Source organism: Chiloscyllium plagiosum, unplaced genomic scaffold (genome assembly GCF_037043375.1).
Source record: "Chiloscyllium plagiosum isolate Xiang-an unplaced genomic scaffold, Cpla_swu_hap1 HiC_scaffold_25, whole genome shotgun sequence".
Taxonomy (NCBI): domain Eukaryota; kingdom Metazoa; phylum Chordata; class Chondrichthyes; order Orectolobiformes; family Hemiscylliidae; genus Chiloscyllium; species Chiloscyllium plagiosum.
Window position 1 is genome coordinate 24,235,288 of NW_028270163.1, and position 17,996 is coordinate 24,253,283.

The 17,996-nt window shown below is 41.9% G+C and overlaps 1 protein-coding gene across 1 annotated transcript in view; it reads right to left on the reverse strand.

The window, feature by feature from the left end:
• nup85 (nucleoporin 85) overlaps positions 1–17,996 on the reverse strand; it is a 51,181-nt gene that overhangs the window by 24,215 nt on the left and 8,970 nt on the right. Inside the window, exons 5-7 of the mRNA XM_043714537.2 lie at positions 2,628–2,671; positions 1,267–1,336; positions 250–371 (exon numbers count right to left, since the gene is read on the reverse strand). Coding sequence (XP_043570472.1) covers positions 250–371; positions 1,267–1,336; positions 2,628–2,671 — 236 coding nt within the window. The remainder of the gene's footprint in view (positions 1–249; positions 372–1,266; positions 1,337–2,627; positions 2,672–17,996) is intronic.

The window sequence follows — 17,996 nt, forward strand, 5'->3', positions numbered from 1 at the left end:
AACCTTTGAATGCTAAGATACAATCCTTATGCCTCCTGACCCACACAATTCCTGGTGATGCCTGGACATAGTGTTTGCATGTTGTATCCAGCTGACACATGAATGAGAATGAGATTCTTCCTGGCCAACATGACTCAAGTAACACAGACAATCCTTTAGGACAGGGAATTTGTTCCCTAGCAACCACTATAATCTCCTCAGAGGACCTGTAGAAAGCAGGGCTCCTGGCAGCACTAGGTCATCACTCACCACATTCCAGTAGTACAGATGTTCCACAGGGTTTTCAGAAGCCATGATCTGATCAGACATAGCATCCACTTGGCAAATATGCAGTCTGATCCAATCCAGAAGATGTGACATGAGGGAACCAGCTGCAATCACACATTAATGCCTTAGTATTTCTATGAACCACTGTTAGAACATTTAGTTAAAACGATTTAGAGTCACAACACATTTACTGCAGCCAAGTTATGGGTTAGGGTCCCCACTGGAACACGTGACACACAGACTCAAGTCTCCATTGGGGGATTAGTCCCTCCAGGTTTAGGCAAGTACTTGCTCTGCTGGGGTACAGGTTCCACTTAATTTTACACCTGTCCAGTGGCAGGCTTCATATTCGAGCTTAATAATGATAGTCAGGTTATTCAACAAAAGGGAATTACAATTAGCTTAACTCTTGTCTACATCCACACGCTTCCTGCAAGAGCACGAGGGCTGATGGAATCTTCCCCAGTAGAATTTGTATCAAGTAGCCCTTTGGATACAGAGACACTGGCCTAATGCTCCTAATCCACATGATTCCCAGTGATGCCTGCACCAGAGTCACCTCAAGTAGGCTGCACTGATGTTTTATTTGTACAAACTTTAACTGTCTAGTAGCAGTGCTGAACCAGCAGCCCATCATATTGTGAATTCAAATTCTGTCTGAACAAGATGTAAAATTTAATTTAATAAAGTTCCTAATTTGTGTTTGGCACAAGAAATGATGGTATTGACTTGTTGTAAAAACTCAACGAGTTCAATCAGTTCCTTTAGGGCAAAACACCAGGTGATAGTCAGGAACAGGAAGCCTGTCCCATTCCATCCCCTCATTAACAGCTTAACTATGGTCTACACCTACATATCGGCTACAACAGTGATTGACTGATTGATTGAAACATAATGACTGACTATCCTAAGAATGTGTAACAAATGTTCAACTGCCAGTGTTAGCGTCACCCAAAAGAAAATAGACAAAATTAAATTAAACAAGCCAATCAGTTTTACCTTGAGCTGCCTCAATGTACAGGATCTCACAGAGATTCCAGATTATCTCCATTGCAGATAGAATTGAAACCTGCCAATAAAAGAGGAAACACCATTGTTATCTCCCTTTTGCGCAGCACAACTTAATTCCAAAATTTCAAATTGCTGTGAAAAAAAAAGGGCACAGGCCACTGCACTGGGTTAGATATCTAAAAAGAAGCTCAGATCCAGTGCAGGTCAAAGAAATAGAAATCTTCTTCATCTCTTAGCTGAAAGGAAACCCTTTGTGAGATGAGATTGAAAAGATTAAATCCAGAAAGTAGGTGCCTTTGGTATAATCTAAATCATGTTGTACTTGCTTGATTAGCATTTGAACTGGACAATGTAGAGGGAGATTTACTCTATACATAACCCCATACTGTACTATCCTGGGGCAGTTAAATGGGGAATGCTTAGAGGGAACTTTGCCCTGAGTGTTACCTTATGTTGACCCTGCCCTGTGAGTGTTTGATAGTTCAGAGTAGAGGGAGCTTTACAGTACTCTTTACCTAAACTGTGCTGCATTCGTTGAGAGTGTTTGACCTAAATAAAACAAACTTCCCAGTTTGAGGTAGATATACGCTCTTACTAGCTTTGTAATTCTTGATTCAAGGAATATCTAGTGATCTCAGAGAGGACTTCCAGAGAATCATAGAATTCCTACAACGCATATAGGAACCATTTGGCTCAACAAGTCTGCACCAACTGTCTGAAGAGCATCCTACCTAGACCCAGCCCCCATCCTATCTCTGTAATCTCGCATGAATTATGATCAATCCACCTAGCCTGCACAACGGCACTACGGCACAATTTAGCATGGCCAATCCATCTAACCTGCACATCTTCAGACTGTGGGAGGAAACCGGAAAACCCGTCAGAAATTCATGCAAATATAGGGAAAATGTGCAAACTCCACACCCAAGGCTGGAATTGAATCTGGGTACCTGACACTGTGAGGCAGTAGTGCTAACTGCCGTGCTGCCCTCAAAGGACAACAAGTATCTGCATGCTCAAACTTTCTTAAAAACTCATGTCACTTTTAAAAGATCTGAGATCATCAGTCTACATGTGCAACTGGTCCATCTTGGGTTGTGAAAGTGCAGATTAGGGCAGTGAGAAGTAATAGGGATATTTATTCCAGCCTCAGATAAATACAGAACACGTGAGTGAGGACTGAACTATTTCCAATATGGCATGCTGCTCTCATTATGAAAATAAGTCGTGTACAAACCTAGCACAAACTTAAAAAATAAAATCGATCTGTAATAGATCTACATCGTAGGGATTACCTCAGCTTTAACCCAATTTAATATGAAATAAACAGTATCATAGTGTTCTCATACCTGATCCTCAAACTGCATTGACAATTCTGGATCCACAGAATAAGCTGGGAAAAGAAAAATAAACATTATTGCACATAACTTTTACTAAAATGATCAGAAATACTAAACATAGGCACTTAGAGGGCATAGGTACCAGGACAGTATTAGTGTAATGGGCTTCCTGATCACAGACAGGTGCACTGCCACTACCTTACCCAAATGTAACACCTCACTATTATCTAAATGAAATTCCATCTGCCACTCCTCGGCCCAGTGTCCCATCTGATCACGGTTCTATTGTACTTGGAGATAATCTTCTAAACTGTCCACTACACCACCTATTTTGATGTCATCTGTAAACTTACAAATCATACCCCCTGGTTTCACATCCAAATCATTGAAATGATGAAAAGCAGTGGATCCAGTATTGACCCTTGTGGCACACCTCTGGTCACAGGCCTCCAGTCTAAAAAGCAACCGTTCACCACCATCCTCTGTCTCCTACCTTCAAGCCAATTTTGTATCCAATTGTCTAGCTCTCCCTGGATCCCATGTGATCTAATCTTTTTTTTAAATAGATATTTTTATTAGAAATTTAACATTTTTACAAGTTTACAAAAATAAACAAAACTCTCAAGTACAAACATTGATATACAATTAAATCTTAAATGTATAAGAACCAAAATTTAACAAAAGAAAAATACCAAGAAAAAAAAACTCAACTAACTACTAATCTAACCTACAACTAACCAGAGTGTATATTTAAGTCTCTTACATTATTCAAATAAGAGAAAGAGGAAAAAAAAACAGCGGATAACATAGAAATTGCGCTGTGAGATACACGCTCGGAATGTGTTAACATCAAATGTAACAAAACCCGTATTCGAGCGGGATTCCTCTCCCAAGGGGCCCCGGACCAGCCAGGTTCGTAATCTCAATTAAATAAAAGCCCTTGTTAGGATAGCCGAAATATCTGTATTCATATAATTCAAGAAGGGCTGCCATATTTTATAAAATAATTCGGTCTTTCGGTGCACCATATTTGTAGGAAGTCAAGGGGAATACATTCCATAACTAATCTGTGCCAATTTGAAAGTCCAGGGGGCCCTCAGCCACCCAGTTTACCAAAATATTTTTCCTTGCACAGAAAGAGAGAATAGAAAATAGTCTCTTCCCGTGCATATCCAGGGTGGGTAAGTTCGAAAAGCCCAGAAGGAGAGATACGGGGTCCACTTTAATTTCCGTTCCTAAAATTTCTGTCAGGGCACTGGCTACTTTAGTCCAGTATCTACGGACCTTATGACAGGTCCATAGACAATGTACAAGAGTGCCCACCTCTATTTTACATTTGAGACACATTGGGGATGCCCCTGCCTTAAATTTTGCCAATCGATCCGGTGCTATATGGGCCCTATGAAGTATCTTCAGCTGGATAGCCTGAGTTCTGTTACAGATGGTGATTCTTCTGGCGTTTTCCCAAATGTCATTCCACGTTTCTATAGAGATTTCTAGTCCCAATTCCTGATCCCATGTTTTAAGCAGATTGTCCATATCTCCCGATACTTCGTCATGTAGTAAATGATAAATAGTACTGATGGAGGATACCCCCATTGGTCGTAGTACTCTACATTCTCTATCTTATTTATAAAGACTATCTAATAACATAGTCTCCTTCTGTAAATAGTCTCGAATTTGGAAGTATCGATAGAGGTCTCCATTAGGTAATCCGAATTTCTGACGCAGCTGTTCAACAGACATCAGGACCCCATCTTCAAATAGGTCCCCTAGACATGAGATACCCCTGGATCTCCAGAGTTTAAAAGTGGCATCTGTGGGGATCCAAGATGGCGGCGACCCAGTAAGACTGAGTCTATAGTGCTCCTCCCAAGACTTGGGCACAGTGGGTCACCTACCCCCTACCAAGCTCACCAAATCATTTATAAATCATTTATAATAGTTTAGTAACTCAATTAGTTGTGTAATATTACATTTAAGCAACTTTATCCTAAGTTAAAATGACTAAAGGGAAGGGAGCCCGCAGCTCTCAGCAAGCAGGAACCCCTCCCCCACACTCTCCAGCTGCAGCAGAGGCGTCCACAGCCGCCCCGGGGGACTTACCAACAGTAGCAAGTCTTGCAGAAATGCTTTCCAAGCTTGACTCGAAGATCGATGCCTTTATCGTCGAATCCAGAAATCGTTGGGAGTCGCTCTCGGCCGCGCTGCAGAAGCACGACCGTGAAATTGAAGAAATTCAACGCCGAGTCGGAGGGGCGGAGTTAAAGGCCGCGACCTCGGAGACAACCGCTCAATCGGCCGTGGATCAGGTCCGGACTCTCGAGCAGCGAGTCCGGACCTTGGAAAATCATATTGACGACCTCGATAATCGAGGTCGTCGAAAAAATATTCGTTTGCTGGGCCTTCCCGAACGGGAAGAGGAAGGCCAGCTTACAGCATTCCTGGAGCAGTGGCTGCCACAACTTTTAAATCTGCAAGCTGGATCAGGGCAGGTAAGGGTGGAATGGGCCTACCGGGTAGCAATACGCGGGCCCGGCTCGAACCAGCGCCCACGCCCGGTCCTGTTCCGGCTGCAGAGCTATAGGGAGAGGCAGATACTCCTAGAAGCCTCTAGAAATCTCGGAAAAGACCCCCAAGCTATGATCTACAAAGGATCCAAGATCATGCTATTTCAGGACTTTTCCCCGGCTCTGGTTCGAAAGAGGAAGGCATTCGACGAGGCGAAGAAGCGTTTAAGGGACTTAAATGTACAGTACTCCTTACGCTACCCAGCGATGTTACGTTTTAACCATGAAGGATCCGTATATAACTTTGGATCACCAGAAAAGGCTAAGGAATTCTTGGACTCTCTTAGATAAACTGTAGGACATAATGGATGTTGGTCTGCCTTTCCCCCCCCCCCCACTTTGGTTTATATCCCCTCCCTTTTTTTTTCTTACCTTACTGCTTAATATTATCATGGGGGGTGGGGAGAGGGATTTGATTTTCTTCCCCCCCCCTTGGAGTTGTTTTCTGTTATTATTTTATGTATATATGAGGGATGTATGTATATGTGTGTGTGTGTGTGTATGTATGTATGTATGTATGTATATATATATATGTGTGTGTATGTGTATGTATATATATGTATATATATATATATATAAGCTGGGGGATTTGGTTAATGTTGGTGGGGGGAGGTGGTTACCTTATTCGATTTTACCTCTGTCTTCAGGAGCGGGGTTGTTTTTCCCTTCGTTATTTTGTATTATCATATTTAATTATTATTTGTTGAACTGGTAATTTTATAGTTATATGTTTATATATGGTATTAACATTACCAAATATGCCCAGGTGTTGGTAGGGGTGGGGGTGGGGTGCTCACTGTTAACTCTAGCTTTGTATTATATTTGAATTTTCCTCATTTTATTGAGGAGTGCCTGGGTCAAGGGTGGGGCATTGGTTGGGAGAGGATATGAGGGATTTTTGGAGAGGAAGTGATGCCCCCTGGGAACAAGGGGGAAGAGTCTCCACTTAGATACATTTTATATTTTTTTTATTTAGAAATAGTTTTTTACTGTATTGTTGTGGGTGTATTAAAGAGGCTTTATTTTTGTAAATTTTACATGTTCCACGCTCGGGATGTTCTGGATAGGGTTCCCCCTCCCGAGGGGTCTCGGATTGGCCCAGAGGATTATGGTTGATCAATCGGTTAAGTGGTGCACCTGGAATGTCAAGGGGAGTAATTCGCCACTTAATAGGAAGAAAATATTATCAAATCTTAAGAAGGAAAGAGTTGATATAGCTCTCCTACAGGAGACACACCTGTCAGATAAAGAACACTTGAAATGACGACAGGGCGGATTTGATCAGGCCTTTTTTTCTTCTTTTAGCTCAAAAAGCAGGGGAGTTGTTATTCTTGTTCGGAAGAATTTCCCTTTCAAAATCCTAAAGCAGATAAAAGACGAATCTGGACGATATATCTTGATTAAACCCCTCATAAATGGAGAGGAATATGGGATTTTAAATTTGTACTGCCCCCCGGCACACCCCTTTAAATTTATAACGGAAGCCTTTTCAAAATTGATGGCTTTTGATGCCCGTCATATAATTATAGGGGGAGACTTTAATTGTATTATGGATCCGGAAATAGACAGGATTCCTAAGAGTACTGCAGGAGTATCTCCCAGATCTAGACAATTGATGGATCTGAACAAAGAATTAGGATTAGTAGATGTATGGAGATGTCTTCATCCACAGGGTAGAGATTTTTCTTTCTACTCTAATCCACATAAATGTCATACCAGAATTGATACGTTTTTTGCCCCCTCGATTTTTTAAAATTCCATATCATCCTGTAAAATAGGTAATATAGCAATTTCTGACCACGCTGCTGTATATATGGAAACTAAGGCGAGGAACAGTGGGACATCCCCTCGGCATTGGCGTATGGACCCCTTCTTAATGAAAGATAGTAAATTTGTAAAGTACTTCTCTCAAGAATTTAAAACTTTTTTAGAAATTAATTCAGGTACAGCTAGCAACCCGTCAATGATGTGGGAGACCATCAAAGCTTACACGCGAGGCTTGATCATCTCCTACTCAGCGACCCAGAAGAAATTAAAGGGAGAACAACAGCGTCTGCTTAAAGCCCGCTTAAAAGCGGCTGAAACAGCATACACTGATAGACCTTCTATTATTAAATTGCAAAGGATTACAGCTCTTAGGACAGCTCTAAACACTACACTTACTCAAAAGGCTAAGAGGGAAATATTATTTGCAAAGCAAAGGTTATATGAATATGGCGACAAACCAGGTAGATACTTAGCATTTCTTGCAAAGAAAAAAAAGGCCCCTCAGACTATTATGTCTATCAAGGAAAGTACGGGTATTTTGACTCATGACCATAAAAAGATTAATGCGACCTTTAGAGAATTCTATTCTGAGTTATATAAATCACAGGATTGTGAAGATAGGACGAAGAGGATGCAGTCATTTTTTAAAAATTTGACTTTTCCAGACCTAACTCCGGAACAAGTATCGGTCCTAAATGCTCCTCTTACACCCCAAGAAATAGTTGATGCAATTAGGCACCTTCAAAATGGTAAGGCGCCGGGCCCAGATGGCTTTCAAGCTGAATTCTATAAAGAATTTACAGAAATACTGGTTGGTCCACTTATGGACATGTATAACTATGCATATAGTCAGGGCTGTCTCCCGCCTTCGCTGAAAGAGGCAAATATCTCTCTTATCCTTAAAAAAGGAAAGGACCCAGAAGATTGTACATCATACAGACCAATATCCTTGCTAAATGTAGATTTTAAAATCCTCTCTAAAACGTTAGCACTGAGATTAGAAAGGATACTGCCACATATAATAAAGGAGGATCAGACGGGGTTTATTAAGGGCCGTAGATCATCCAATAATGTTAGAAGGGCTCTGAATATGATTCAAGCTTGTCATCAGGGAAAGATACCAGGAGTAGTGGTTTCATTAGACGCGGAAAAGGCATTTGATAGGGTCGAATGGTCATATTTGTTTTACACATTGGAGAGGTTTGGTGTTGGACAGGTGTTTACCAAATGGATCTCAACATTGTATAGTGATCCCAAAGCAGTTGTGGTTACCAATGGATTAGGCTCGGATAGCTTCAGTGTGGGTAGGGGCTGCCGTCAGGGATGTCCCCTCTCGCCATTGTTATTCACGCTAATAATTGAACCACTAGCAGAAGCTATACGAGCTGATCCTAATATAGTGGCCCCAAGGATTGGTACAGGTAAACATAAAATTACCCTTTATGCAGATGATGTTCTTCTATTCCTCAGTAACCCTTTGATGTCCATACCTCGCTTAATCCAAGTTATTAATACATTTAGTGCATTCTCAGGCTATAAAATTAATTTTTCAAAATCGGAGGCTATGCCAATGGGTGGCCTTGCTGTGATACCCCGCTTAGCGGACGGTTCCCTTTTTCCCTTTCGCTGGTCCCTGGAGGGTTTCTTATATTTAGGCATTTTTATTACTCCAGTATTTGGTCAGTTGTATAAGGCTAATTTTGTGTATTTATTGGAAAGGATAAGGCAGGACCTCCAGCGATGGGGAGACCTGCCAATTTCCTGGTTCGGTAGAATAGCATTAATCAAAATGAATATCCTGCCCCGTCTCCTATATCCTATGAGAATGCTTCCGGTGATGCTGCCGAGGACGGCTTTATGTAAATTATACGGCTGGCTGAGTTCCTTTATCTGGAATCATAGGCGGCCCCTCATTAAGCTGAAGAAGCTACAGCTTCCACAGGCAAGGGGTGGATTGGACTTCCCAGATTTTAGGAAATATCAATTAAGTTCCCTATTAAGTTACATAGCTGATTGGGTCTTGTCTGATCCACAATCAATCTGGTTGGACATCGAGGCTTCTCAAGTAAAATACCCACTTATTAATCTTTTATTCTCAGACAAGAGGAAAATCATTATAGATCACTGTAAAAACCCTATAATACTGAATACAATCAAGGTTTGGAATATAATGCGGCAAAATGAGGGTAATTCACATAAAACATCCCCCTATGCACCGATAGTGGGAGCATGGGGATTCCAACCGGGGTTAACAGACGCCACTTTTAAACTCTGGAGATCCAGGGGTATCTCATGTCTTGGGGATTTATTTAAAGATGGGGTCCTGATGTCTTTCGGACAGCTGCGTCAGAAATTCGGATTACCCAATGGAGACCTCTTTCGATACTTCCAAATTCGAGATTATATACAGAAGAAGACTACGTTATTAGATAGTTTTTATAAATCCGATAGAGAATGTAGTGTCCTACGACCAGTGGGGGTATCTTCCGTCAGTAATATTTATCATTTACTACATGATGAAGTATCGGGAGATATGGATAATCTGCTTAAAACATGGGATCAGGATCTGGGACTAGAAATCTCCACAGAAACGTGGAATGATATCTGGGAAAATGCTAGAAGAATTACTATTTGTAACAGAACCCAGGCTATCCAGCTGAAGATACTTCATAGGGCCCATATAGCACCGGTTCGATTGGCAAAATTTAAGGCAGGAGCATCTCCAATGTGTCCTAAATGCAAAATAGAGGTGGGCACTCTTGTACATTGCTTATGGACCTGTCATAAGATCCGTAGATATTGGACTAAAGTAGCAAGTACCCTGACAGAAATTTTAGGAACGGAAATAAAAGTGGACCCCGTATCTCTCCTCTTGGGCTTTTCGAACTTTCCCTCCCTGGACACGTACGGGAAGAGACTATTTTCTATTCTTTCTTTCTGTGCAAGGAAAAATATTTTGATGAACTGGGTGGCGGAGGGCCCTCCTGGACTTTCAAATTGGCACAGACTAATTATGGAATGTATTCCCCTTGATTTCCTTACAAATATGGTGCACCGAAAGACCGAATTATTTTATAAAATATGGCAGCCCTTTTTGAATTACATAAATACAGATATTTCGGCTATCCTAACAAGGGCTTTTATATAATTGAGACTACAGACCTGGCTGGTCCGCGGCCCCTCGGGGGAGGAATCCCGCACGAATACGGGTTTTATCATATCTGATGCTATCACATCCCGAGCATGTAAGAGACTTAAATATACACCCTGGTTAGTTGTAGGTTAGATTAGTAGATAGTTGAGTTTTGTTTGTTTTTTTTTTTCTTTTCGTTTTTTTTTGTTGTTTTGTTTTTTTTTATCAAATTTTGGCTATTGTATATTTGAGCTAATTGTATATCAATGTTTATATCTGAGAGTTTTGTTTATTTTTGTAAACTTGTAAAAATGTTAAATTTCTAATAAAAATATCTATATAAAAAAAAAATGGCATCTGTAAACCCCGGTTGGAATCCCCATGCTCCCACTATCGGCGCATAAGGGGATGTTTAATGTGAGTTACCCTCATTTTGCCACATTATATTCCAAGCTTTAATTGTATTTAGTATTATAGGGTTTTTACAGTGATCCGTAATGATTTTCCTCTTGTCTGAAAACAAAAGGTTAATAAGTGGGCATTTTACTTGAGAAGCTTCGATGTCCAACCAGATTGATTGTGGATCAAACAAGACCCAATCAGCTATGTAACTTAATAGGGAACTTAACTGATATTTCCTAAAATCTGGGAAGTCCAATCCTCCCCTTGCCTGTGGAAGCTGTAGCTTCTTCAGCTTAATGAGGGGCCGTCTATGATTCCAGATAAAGGAACCCAACCAGCCATATAATTTACGTAGTGCCAGCCTCGGAAGCATTCTCATAGGGTATAGGAGACGGGGCAGGACATTCATTTTAATTAGTGCTATTCTACCCAGCCAGGAAATTGGAAGGTCTCCCCATCGCTGGAGGTCCTGCCTTATCCTTTCCAGTAAATGCTCAAAGTTAGCCTTGTATAACTGACCAAATACTGGAGTAATAAAAATGCCTAAATATAAGAAACCCTCCAGGGACCAACGAAAGGGAAAATGGGATCCGTCCACTAAGTGGGATATCATAGCAAGGCCACCCATTGGCATAGCCTCCGATTTTGAGAAACTAATTTTATAGCCTGAGAATGCGCTAAATGTATTAATAACTTGGATTAAGCGAGGTACAGACATCAGAGGATTACTGAGGAATAGAAGAACATCATCTGCATACAGGGTAATTTTATGTTTACCTGTACCAATCCTCGGGGCCGTTATATTAGGATCAGCCTGTACAGCTTCTGCTAGTGGTTCAATTATTAGCGTAAATAACAATGGCGAGAGAGGACATCCCTGACGGCAGCCCCTACCCACACTGAAGCTATCCGAACCTAATCCATTGGTAACCACAACTGCTTTGGGATCACTATACAATGTTGAGACCCATTTGGTAAACACCTTTCCAATGCCAAACCTTTTCAATGTGTAAAACAAATATGACCATTCAACCCTATCAAATGCCTTTTCCGCGTCTAATGCAACTACTACTCCTGGTATCTTTCCCTGATGGCAGGCTTGAATCATATTCAAAACCCTTCTAATATTATTGGATGATCTACGGCCCTTAATAAACCCCGTCTGATCCTCCTTTATGATATGTGGCAGTACCCTTTCTAGTCTCAATGCTAACGTTGACGGCCCGGTGGCACAGTGGTTAGCACTGCTGCCTCACAGCGCCAGAGACCCGGGTTCAATTCCCACCTCCGGCGACTGACTGTGTGGAGTTTGCACGTTCTCCCTGTGTCTGCGTGGGTTTCCTCCGGGTGCTCCGGTTTCCTCCTACAGTCCAAAGATGTGCGGGTCAGGTGAATTGGCCATACTAAATTGTCCGTAGTGTTAGGTAAGGGGTAAATATAGGGGTATGGGTGGGTTGCGCTTCGGCGGGTCGGTGTGGACTTGTTGGGCTGAAGGGCCTGTTTCCACACTGTAAGTAATCTAATCTAAAAAAAAAGGATTTTAAAATCTACATTTAGCAAGGATGTCTGACGTACAATCTTCTGGATCCTTTCCTTTTTTAAGGATAAGAGAGATATTTGCCTCTTTCAGCGAAGGCGGGAGACAGCCCTGACTATATGCATAGTTATACATGTCCATAAGTGGACCAGCCAATATTTCTGTAAATTCTTTAAAGAATTCAGCTTGAAAACCATCTGGGCCAGGTGCCTTACCGCTCTGAAGTTGCCTGATTGCGTCAAGTATTTCTTGGACTGTTCGGGGAGCATTTAAAACCGATATCTGCTCCGAAGTTAGGCCCGGAAAGGTCAAATTTTTTAAAAATGATTGCATCCTCCTAGTCCTGTCTTCACAATCCTGCGATTTATATAAATCAGAATAAAATTTTCTAAAGATTGCATTAATCTTTTTATGATCATGAGCCAAAATACCTGTACTTTCCTTGATAGACGTGATAGTTTGAGGGGCCTTTCTCTTCTTTGCAAGAAATGCTAAGTATCTACCTGCTTTGTCGCCAAATTCATATAACCTTTGTTTTGCAAATAATATTTCCCTCTTAGCCGTTTGGATAAGCGTAGTATTTAGAGCTGTCCGAAGGGCCGTAATCCTTTGCAATTTAATAATAGAAGGTCTATCAGCGTATGCAGTTTCAACTGCTTTTAAGCGTGCTTCGAGCAGACTCTGTTGTTCTCCTTTTAATTTTTTCTGGGTCACTGAGTAGGAGATGATCAAACCTCGCGCGTAAGCTTTGATGGTCTCCCACATCATTGATGGGTTGCTAGCCGTACCTAAATTAATTTCTAAAAAAGTTTTAAATTCTTGAGAGAAGTACTTTACAAATTTACTGTCTTTCATTAGGAAGGGGTCCATACGCCATTGCCGAGGGGATGTCCCATTGTTCCTCGCCTTGGTTTCCATATATACAGCAGCGTGGTCGGAAATTGCTATACTACCTATTTTACAGGATGATATGGAATTTTAAAAAATCGAGGGGGTAAAAAACATATCAATTCTGGTATGGCATTTATGTGAATTGGAGTAAAAAGAAAAATCTCTGCCCTGTGGATGAAGACATCTCCATACATCTACTAATCCTAATTCTTTGTTCAGATCCACCAATTGTCTAGATCTGGGAGAAATTCCTGCAGTACTCTTGGGAATCCTATCTATTTCCGGATCCATAATACAATTAAAGTCTCCCCCTATAATTGTATGACGGGCACCAAGAGCCATCAATTTTGAGAAGGCTTCCGTTATAAATTGAAAGGGGTGTGCCAGGTGGCAGTACAAATTTAAAATCCCATATTCCTCGCCATTTATAAGGGCTTTAATCAGAATATATCGTCCAGATTCGTCTTTTACCTGATTTAGGATTTTGAAAGGGAAATTCTTCCGAACAAGAATAACAATTCCCCTACTTTTTGAGCTAAAAGAAGGAAAAAAGGCCTGATCAAATCCACCCTGTCGTAATTTCAAGTGTTCTTTATCCAACAGATGTGTCTCCTGTAGGAGAGCTATAACAACTCTTTCTTTCTTAAGATTTGATAATATTTTCTTCCTTTTGACTGGTGAATTACTCCCCTTGACATTCCAGGTGCACCACTTAACCGACTGATCAACCATAATCATCCAGGCAAATCCGAGACCCCTCGGGAGGGGAAACCCTATCCAGAACATCCCGAGCATAGAGCATATAAAATTCACAAAAATAAAGGCTCTCTAATACACTCACAACAGTATAATAAAAAACTATTTCTAAATAATTTAAAAAAACGTATTTAAATGGAGATTTTCCCCCTTGTTCCCAGGGGGTATCACTTCCTTTCCAAAGGTCCATCGTATCCTCTCCCAACCAATGCCCCATCCTTAACCCAGGCGCTCCTCAATAGGATGAGGAGAATTCAGATATAATACAAAGCTAGAGTTAACAGTGACATCCCCCCCACCCACACTTGGATATATTTGGTAATGTTAATACCATGTATAAACATATATAACTATAAAATTACAACCTCAACAAATAATAATTAAATATAATAATACAAAATAGCAAGGGAAAACAACCCCGCTCCTAGAGACAGAGGTAAAATAGAATAAGGTAACCACCTCCCCCCACCAACATTAACTAAACCCCCCAGCTTTTAAATATATATACACACATATATATACATACACACATACATAGAATAATTAAAAAAACAACCTCAAGGGGGGGAGAAAATCGTTAAATAGAGAACAAATAAATAAATCCCTCTCCCCACCCCCCAAGATAATATTAAACAGTAAGGTAAGAAAAAAGAAAAAGGGGGGGATATAAACCGGAGTGGGGGAAAGGCAAACCAACATCCATTGTCTCTTACAATTTATCTAAGAGAGTCCAAAAATTCCTTAGCCTTTTCTGGTGATCCGAAGTTATACACGGATCCTTCATGGTTAACGCGTCGCGTCGCTGGGTAGCGTAAGGAGTACTGAATATTTAAGTCCCTTAAACACTTCTTCGCCTCATCGAATGCCTTCCTCTTTCGGACCAGAGCTGGGGAAAAGTCCTGGAATAACATGATCTTGGATCCTTTATAGATCATGGCTTGGGAATCTTTTCCAAGATTTCTAGAGGCTTCTAGGAGTATCTGCCTCTCCCTATAGCTCTGCAGCCGGAACAGGACCGGGCAGGGGCGCTGGTTCGAGCTGGGCCCGCGTATTGCAACCCGGTAGGCCCATTCCACCCTTACCTGGCCTGATCCAGCCTCCAGATTTAAAAGCTGTAGCAACCACTGCTCGAGAAACGCTGTAAGCTGGCCTGCCTCTTCCCGTTCGGGAAGGCCCAGCAAACGAATATTTTTTCGGCGACCTCGATTATCGAGGTCATCAATATGATTCCCTAAGGTCCGGACTCGCTGTTCGAGAGTCCTGACCTGATCCACAGCCGATTGCGCTGTGGTTTCGGAGGTCGCGGCCTTTAGCTCCGCCCCTCCGACTCGGCGCTCGATTTCTTTAATGTCTCGGTCGTGCTTCTGCAGCGCGGCCGAGAGTGAGTCCCATCGACTTCGGGATTCTTCAATGAAAGCGTCGATCTTCACATCCAGTTTGGAGATGATTTCCACAAGGCTTGCCACTGTAGGTAAGTCCCCCGAGGCAGCTGTGGACGCCTCTGCTGCAGCTGGAGAGGGTGGGGGAGGGGTTCCTGCCTGCTGAGAGCTGCGGGCTCCCTTCCCTTTAGTCATTTTTACGAAAGATTAGATTGTTTAAATTTAATACTAAACAACTAATCAAATTAAACAGCTATTATAAATGATTTGGTGAGTGTGGTGGGGGTGGGTGGCCCACTTTGCCCAAGCCTTGGGAGGAGCACTATAGACTCAGACTTGCTGGGTTGCCGCCATCTTTGATCCCCCGTGATCTAATCTTACTAAACAGTCAACCATGCAGAACCTTGTCAAACGCTTTGCTGAAGTCCATATCAACAATGTCTATTGCTCTGCTTTCTGCTTTGTCAGCTTTTCAAAAAATCTCAGTCAAGTCTGTGAAATACGACTGACCACTGACATAAGGCTCACCGGTCTATTGTTCCCTGGCTTTTACTCACAGCCTCTCTTAAATAATGATACCATATTAGCCAACCTCCAGTTTCCCCGCACCTCACCAGTGACTACTCATGATACAAATACCTCAGCATGGTGCCTAGCAACCTCTTCCCTAGCTTCCCACAAAGTTTTGGGGAACATGTGATCAGGTCCCAGGGATTCAGCTACCTTTAAAAGTTGTAAGACCTCCAACACCTCCTCTTCTGTGATATGAACTCTTTCAAGATATCACTATTTATTTCCCCAAGCATCCACGTCTTCCTCCATAGTATATACTGACCCGAAATATTTGTTTAGTATTTCAACCATCTCCATGGTTCCACACACAGAAGGCCATGTTGAACTTTACGGGGCCACATTCTCTCTCTCGTTACTCTTTCACCCTTAACGTACTTATAGCATCTCTTTGAATTCTCCTTAATTCTATTTGTCAAAATTATCTCATGTCCCCTTTTTGCTGTCCTGATTTGCTGAGAGTATACACCTACTGCCCTTATACTGCTCTAAGAATTCACTCAATCCCAGCTGCATATACCTGATATATGCCTCCCTCTTTTTCTTGATCAGAACTTCAGTTTCTCTAGTCATCTAGCACTCCTTATATCTACCCACCTGGTCCTCGACAAGAACATACTGTCTCTTGACTCTTCTTATCTCATTTTTATAGGCCTCCCACTTGCCAAACATCCATTTTGAATAGCCTCCCCAATTAACTTTTGAAAATTCCCGTCTAATGCCATCAAAATTGGCCTTCCTCCAATTTAGAATTCTGACTTTTTGATCAGTTCTATCCTTTTCCATAACTATTTTAAAACTAACAGAGTTATGATCACTTCCCCCAAAGCGCTCCCCCACTGACACCTCTGTAACTTGTCCTGCCTTATTTCCCAACAGGAGGTCAAGTATTGCTCTCTCTCTAGCAGGTGTGTCCACATATTGAATAAGAAAGTTTTCTGGTAAACACTTCACAAATTCCACCCCCTTCAAGCCCTTACACTATGACAGGGCCAGTCTATGTTTGGAAAGTTAAAATCCCCTACAATTACAATCCTATTATTTTCACAGATGTCTGGGATCTGCTTGCATATTTGCTTCTCAAATTCCCACCAATTATTGGGGGACTACAATACAAACCCAACATGGTGATCATCCCTTTCTTATTTCTCAGTTCCACCAATATAACTTCACTGGGTAATCTCCCTGGAATGTCCTCCCCAGGTACAGCTGTAATGTTATCCTCAAGCAAAAATGCCACTCGCCCTCCTCTTTTGCCTCCCTCTTTATGGCATCTTTACCCCGGAACATTAAGCTGCCAGTCCAGTCCATCCCTGACCACATGTCTGTAATAGCTATGATATTCCAGTCCCATGTTCCCAATCATGTGCTAAATTCATCTGCCTTACCTGTCAAGCCCTTTGTGTTGAAGTAAAGGCAGCTTAATTGATCAGTCTACTTCATTTTCTGCCAAGCTCTTGCCTATCTTGACTATTTAACTTTGAAGGGCTTTTGCCCAAAACATCGATTTTCCTACTCCTCGGATGCTGCCTGACCTGCTGTGCTTTTCTACCACCACTCTAATCTAGACTCTATTTAACTTGCTCCCCTTACCTACTAAACCAGCCTCAGCCTTTTCTCTTTTCTCGGTCCCTGCCACCAACCCTTATTAGTTTAAAGCCACCGAGTAGCACTACAAAATCTCCCCAGAGGGATACTGGCCCCCTTCCAATTCAGGTGGAACCCATCCTTGTTATATAGGTCATTTAACTGCTGAAGAGACCCCAATGGTCCAAAAATGTGACTCCTTGTCCCCTGCACCAGCTCCTTAGCCACACAGCCATCTGCTGTATCCTCCTCTTCCTACTCTCATTAGCACATGACACCAGCAGTAGTCCACATACTACTATCCCGGAGGACATACTATTTAACCTTCTGCCTAGTTTCCTATATTTTGTCTGTAGAATCTCTTCCTTTTCCTTACCTATGTCATTGATTCCAATGTGTACCTGTTGGTCACTCTCCCCTTTCAGAATATGACTGCCGTTACTGTAAATGCTGCTGCATTTCAAGGACTTCAGAAAGTCTTTGAAACATTTTCTATGTCCTCCCCCAAACACTGGCCATTTGAAAATTGAGAAAACAGGACCTAGTAGGGAAAGTGACTTTCCACCATTTGGACACCGAATCCAGTCCATTGAAGTTAGATTAGATTAGATTACTTTACAGTGTGGAACAGGCCCTTCGGCCCAACAAGTCCACACCAACCCGCTGAAGAGTAACTCACCCAGACCCATTCCCCTACATTTACCCCTGCACCTAACACTACGGGCAATTTAGCATGGCCAATTCACCTGACCCGCACATTTTTGGACTGTGGGAGGAAACCAGAGC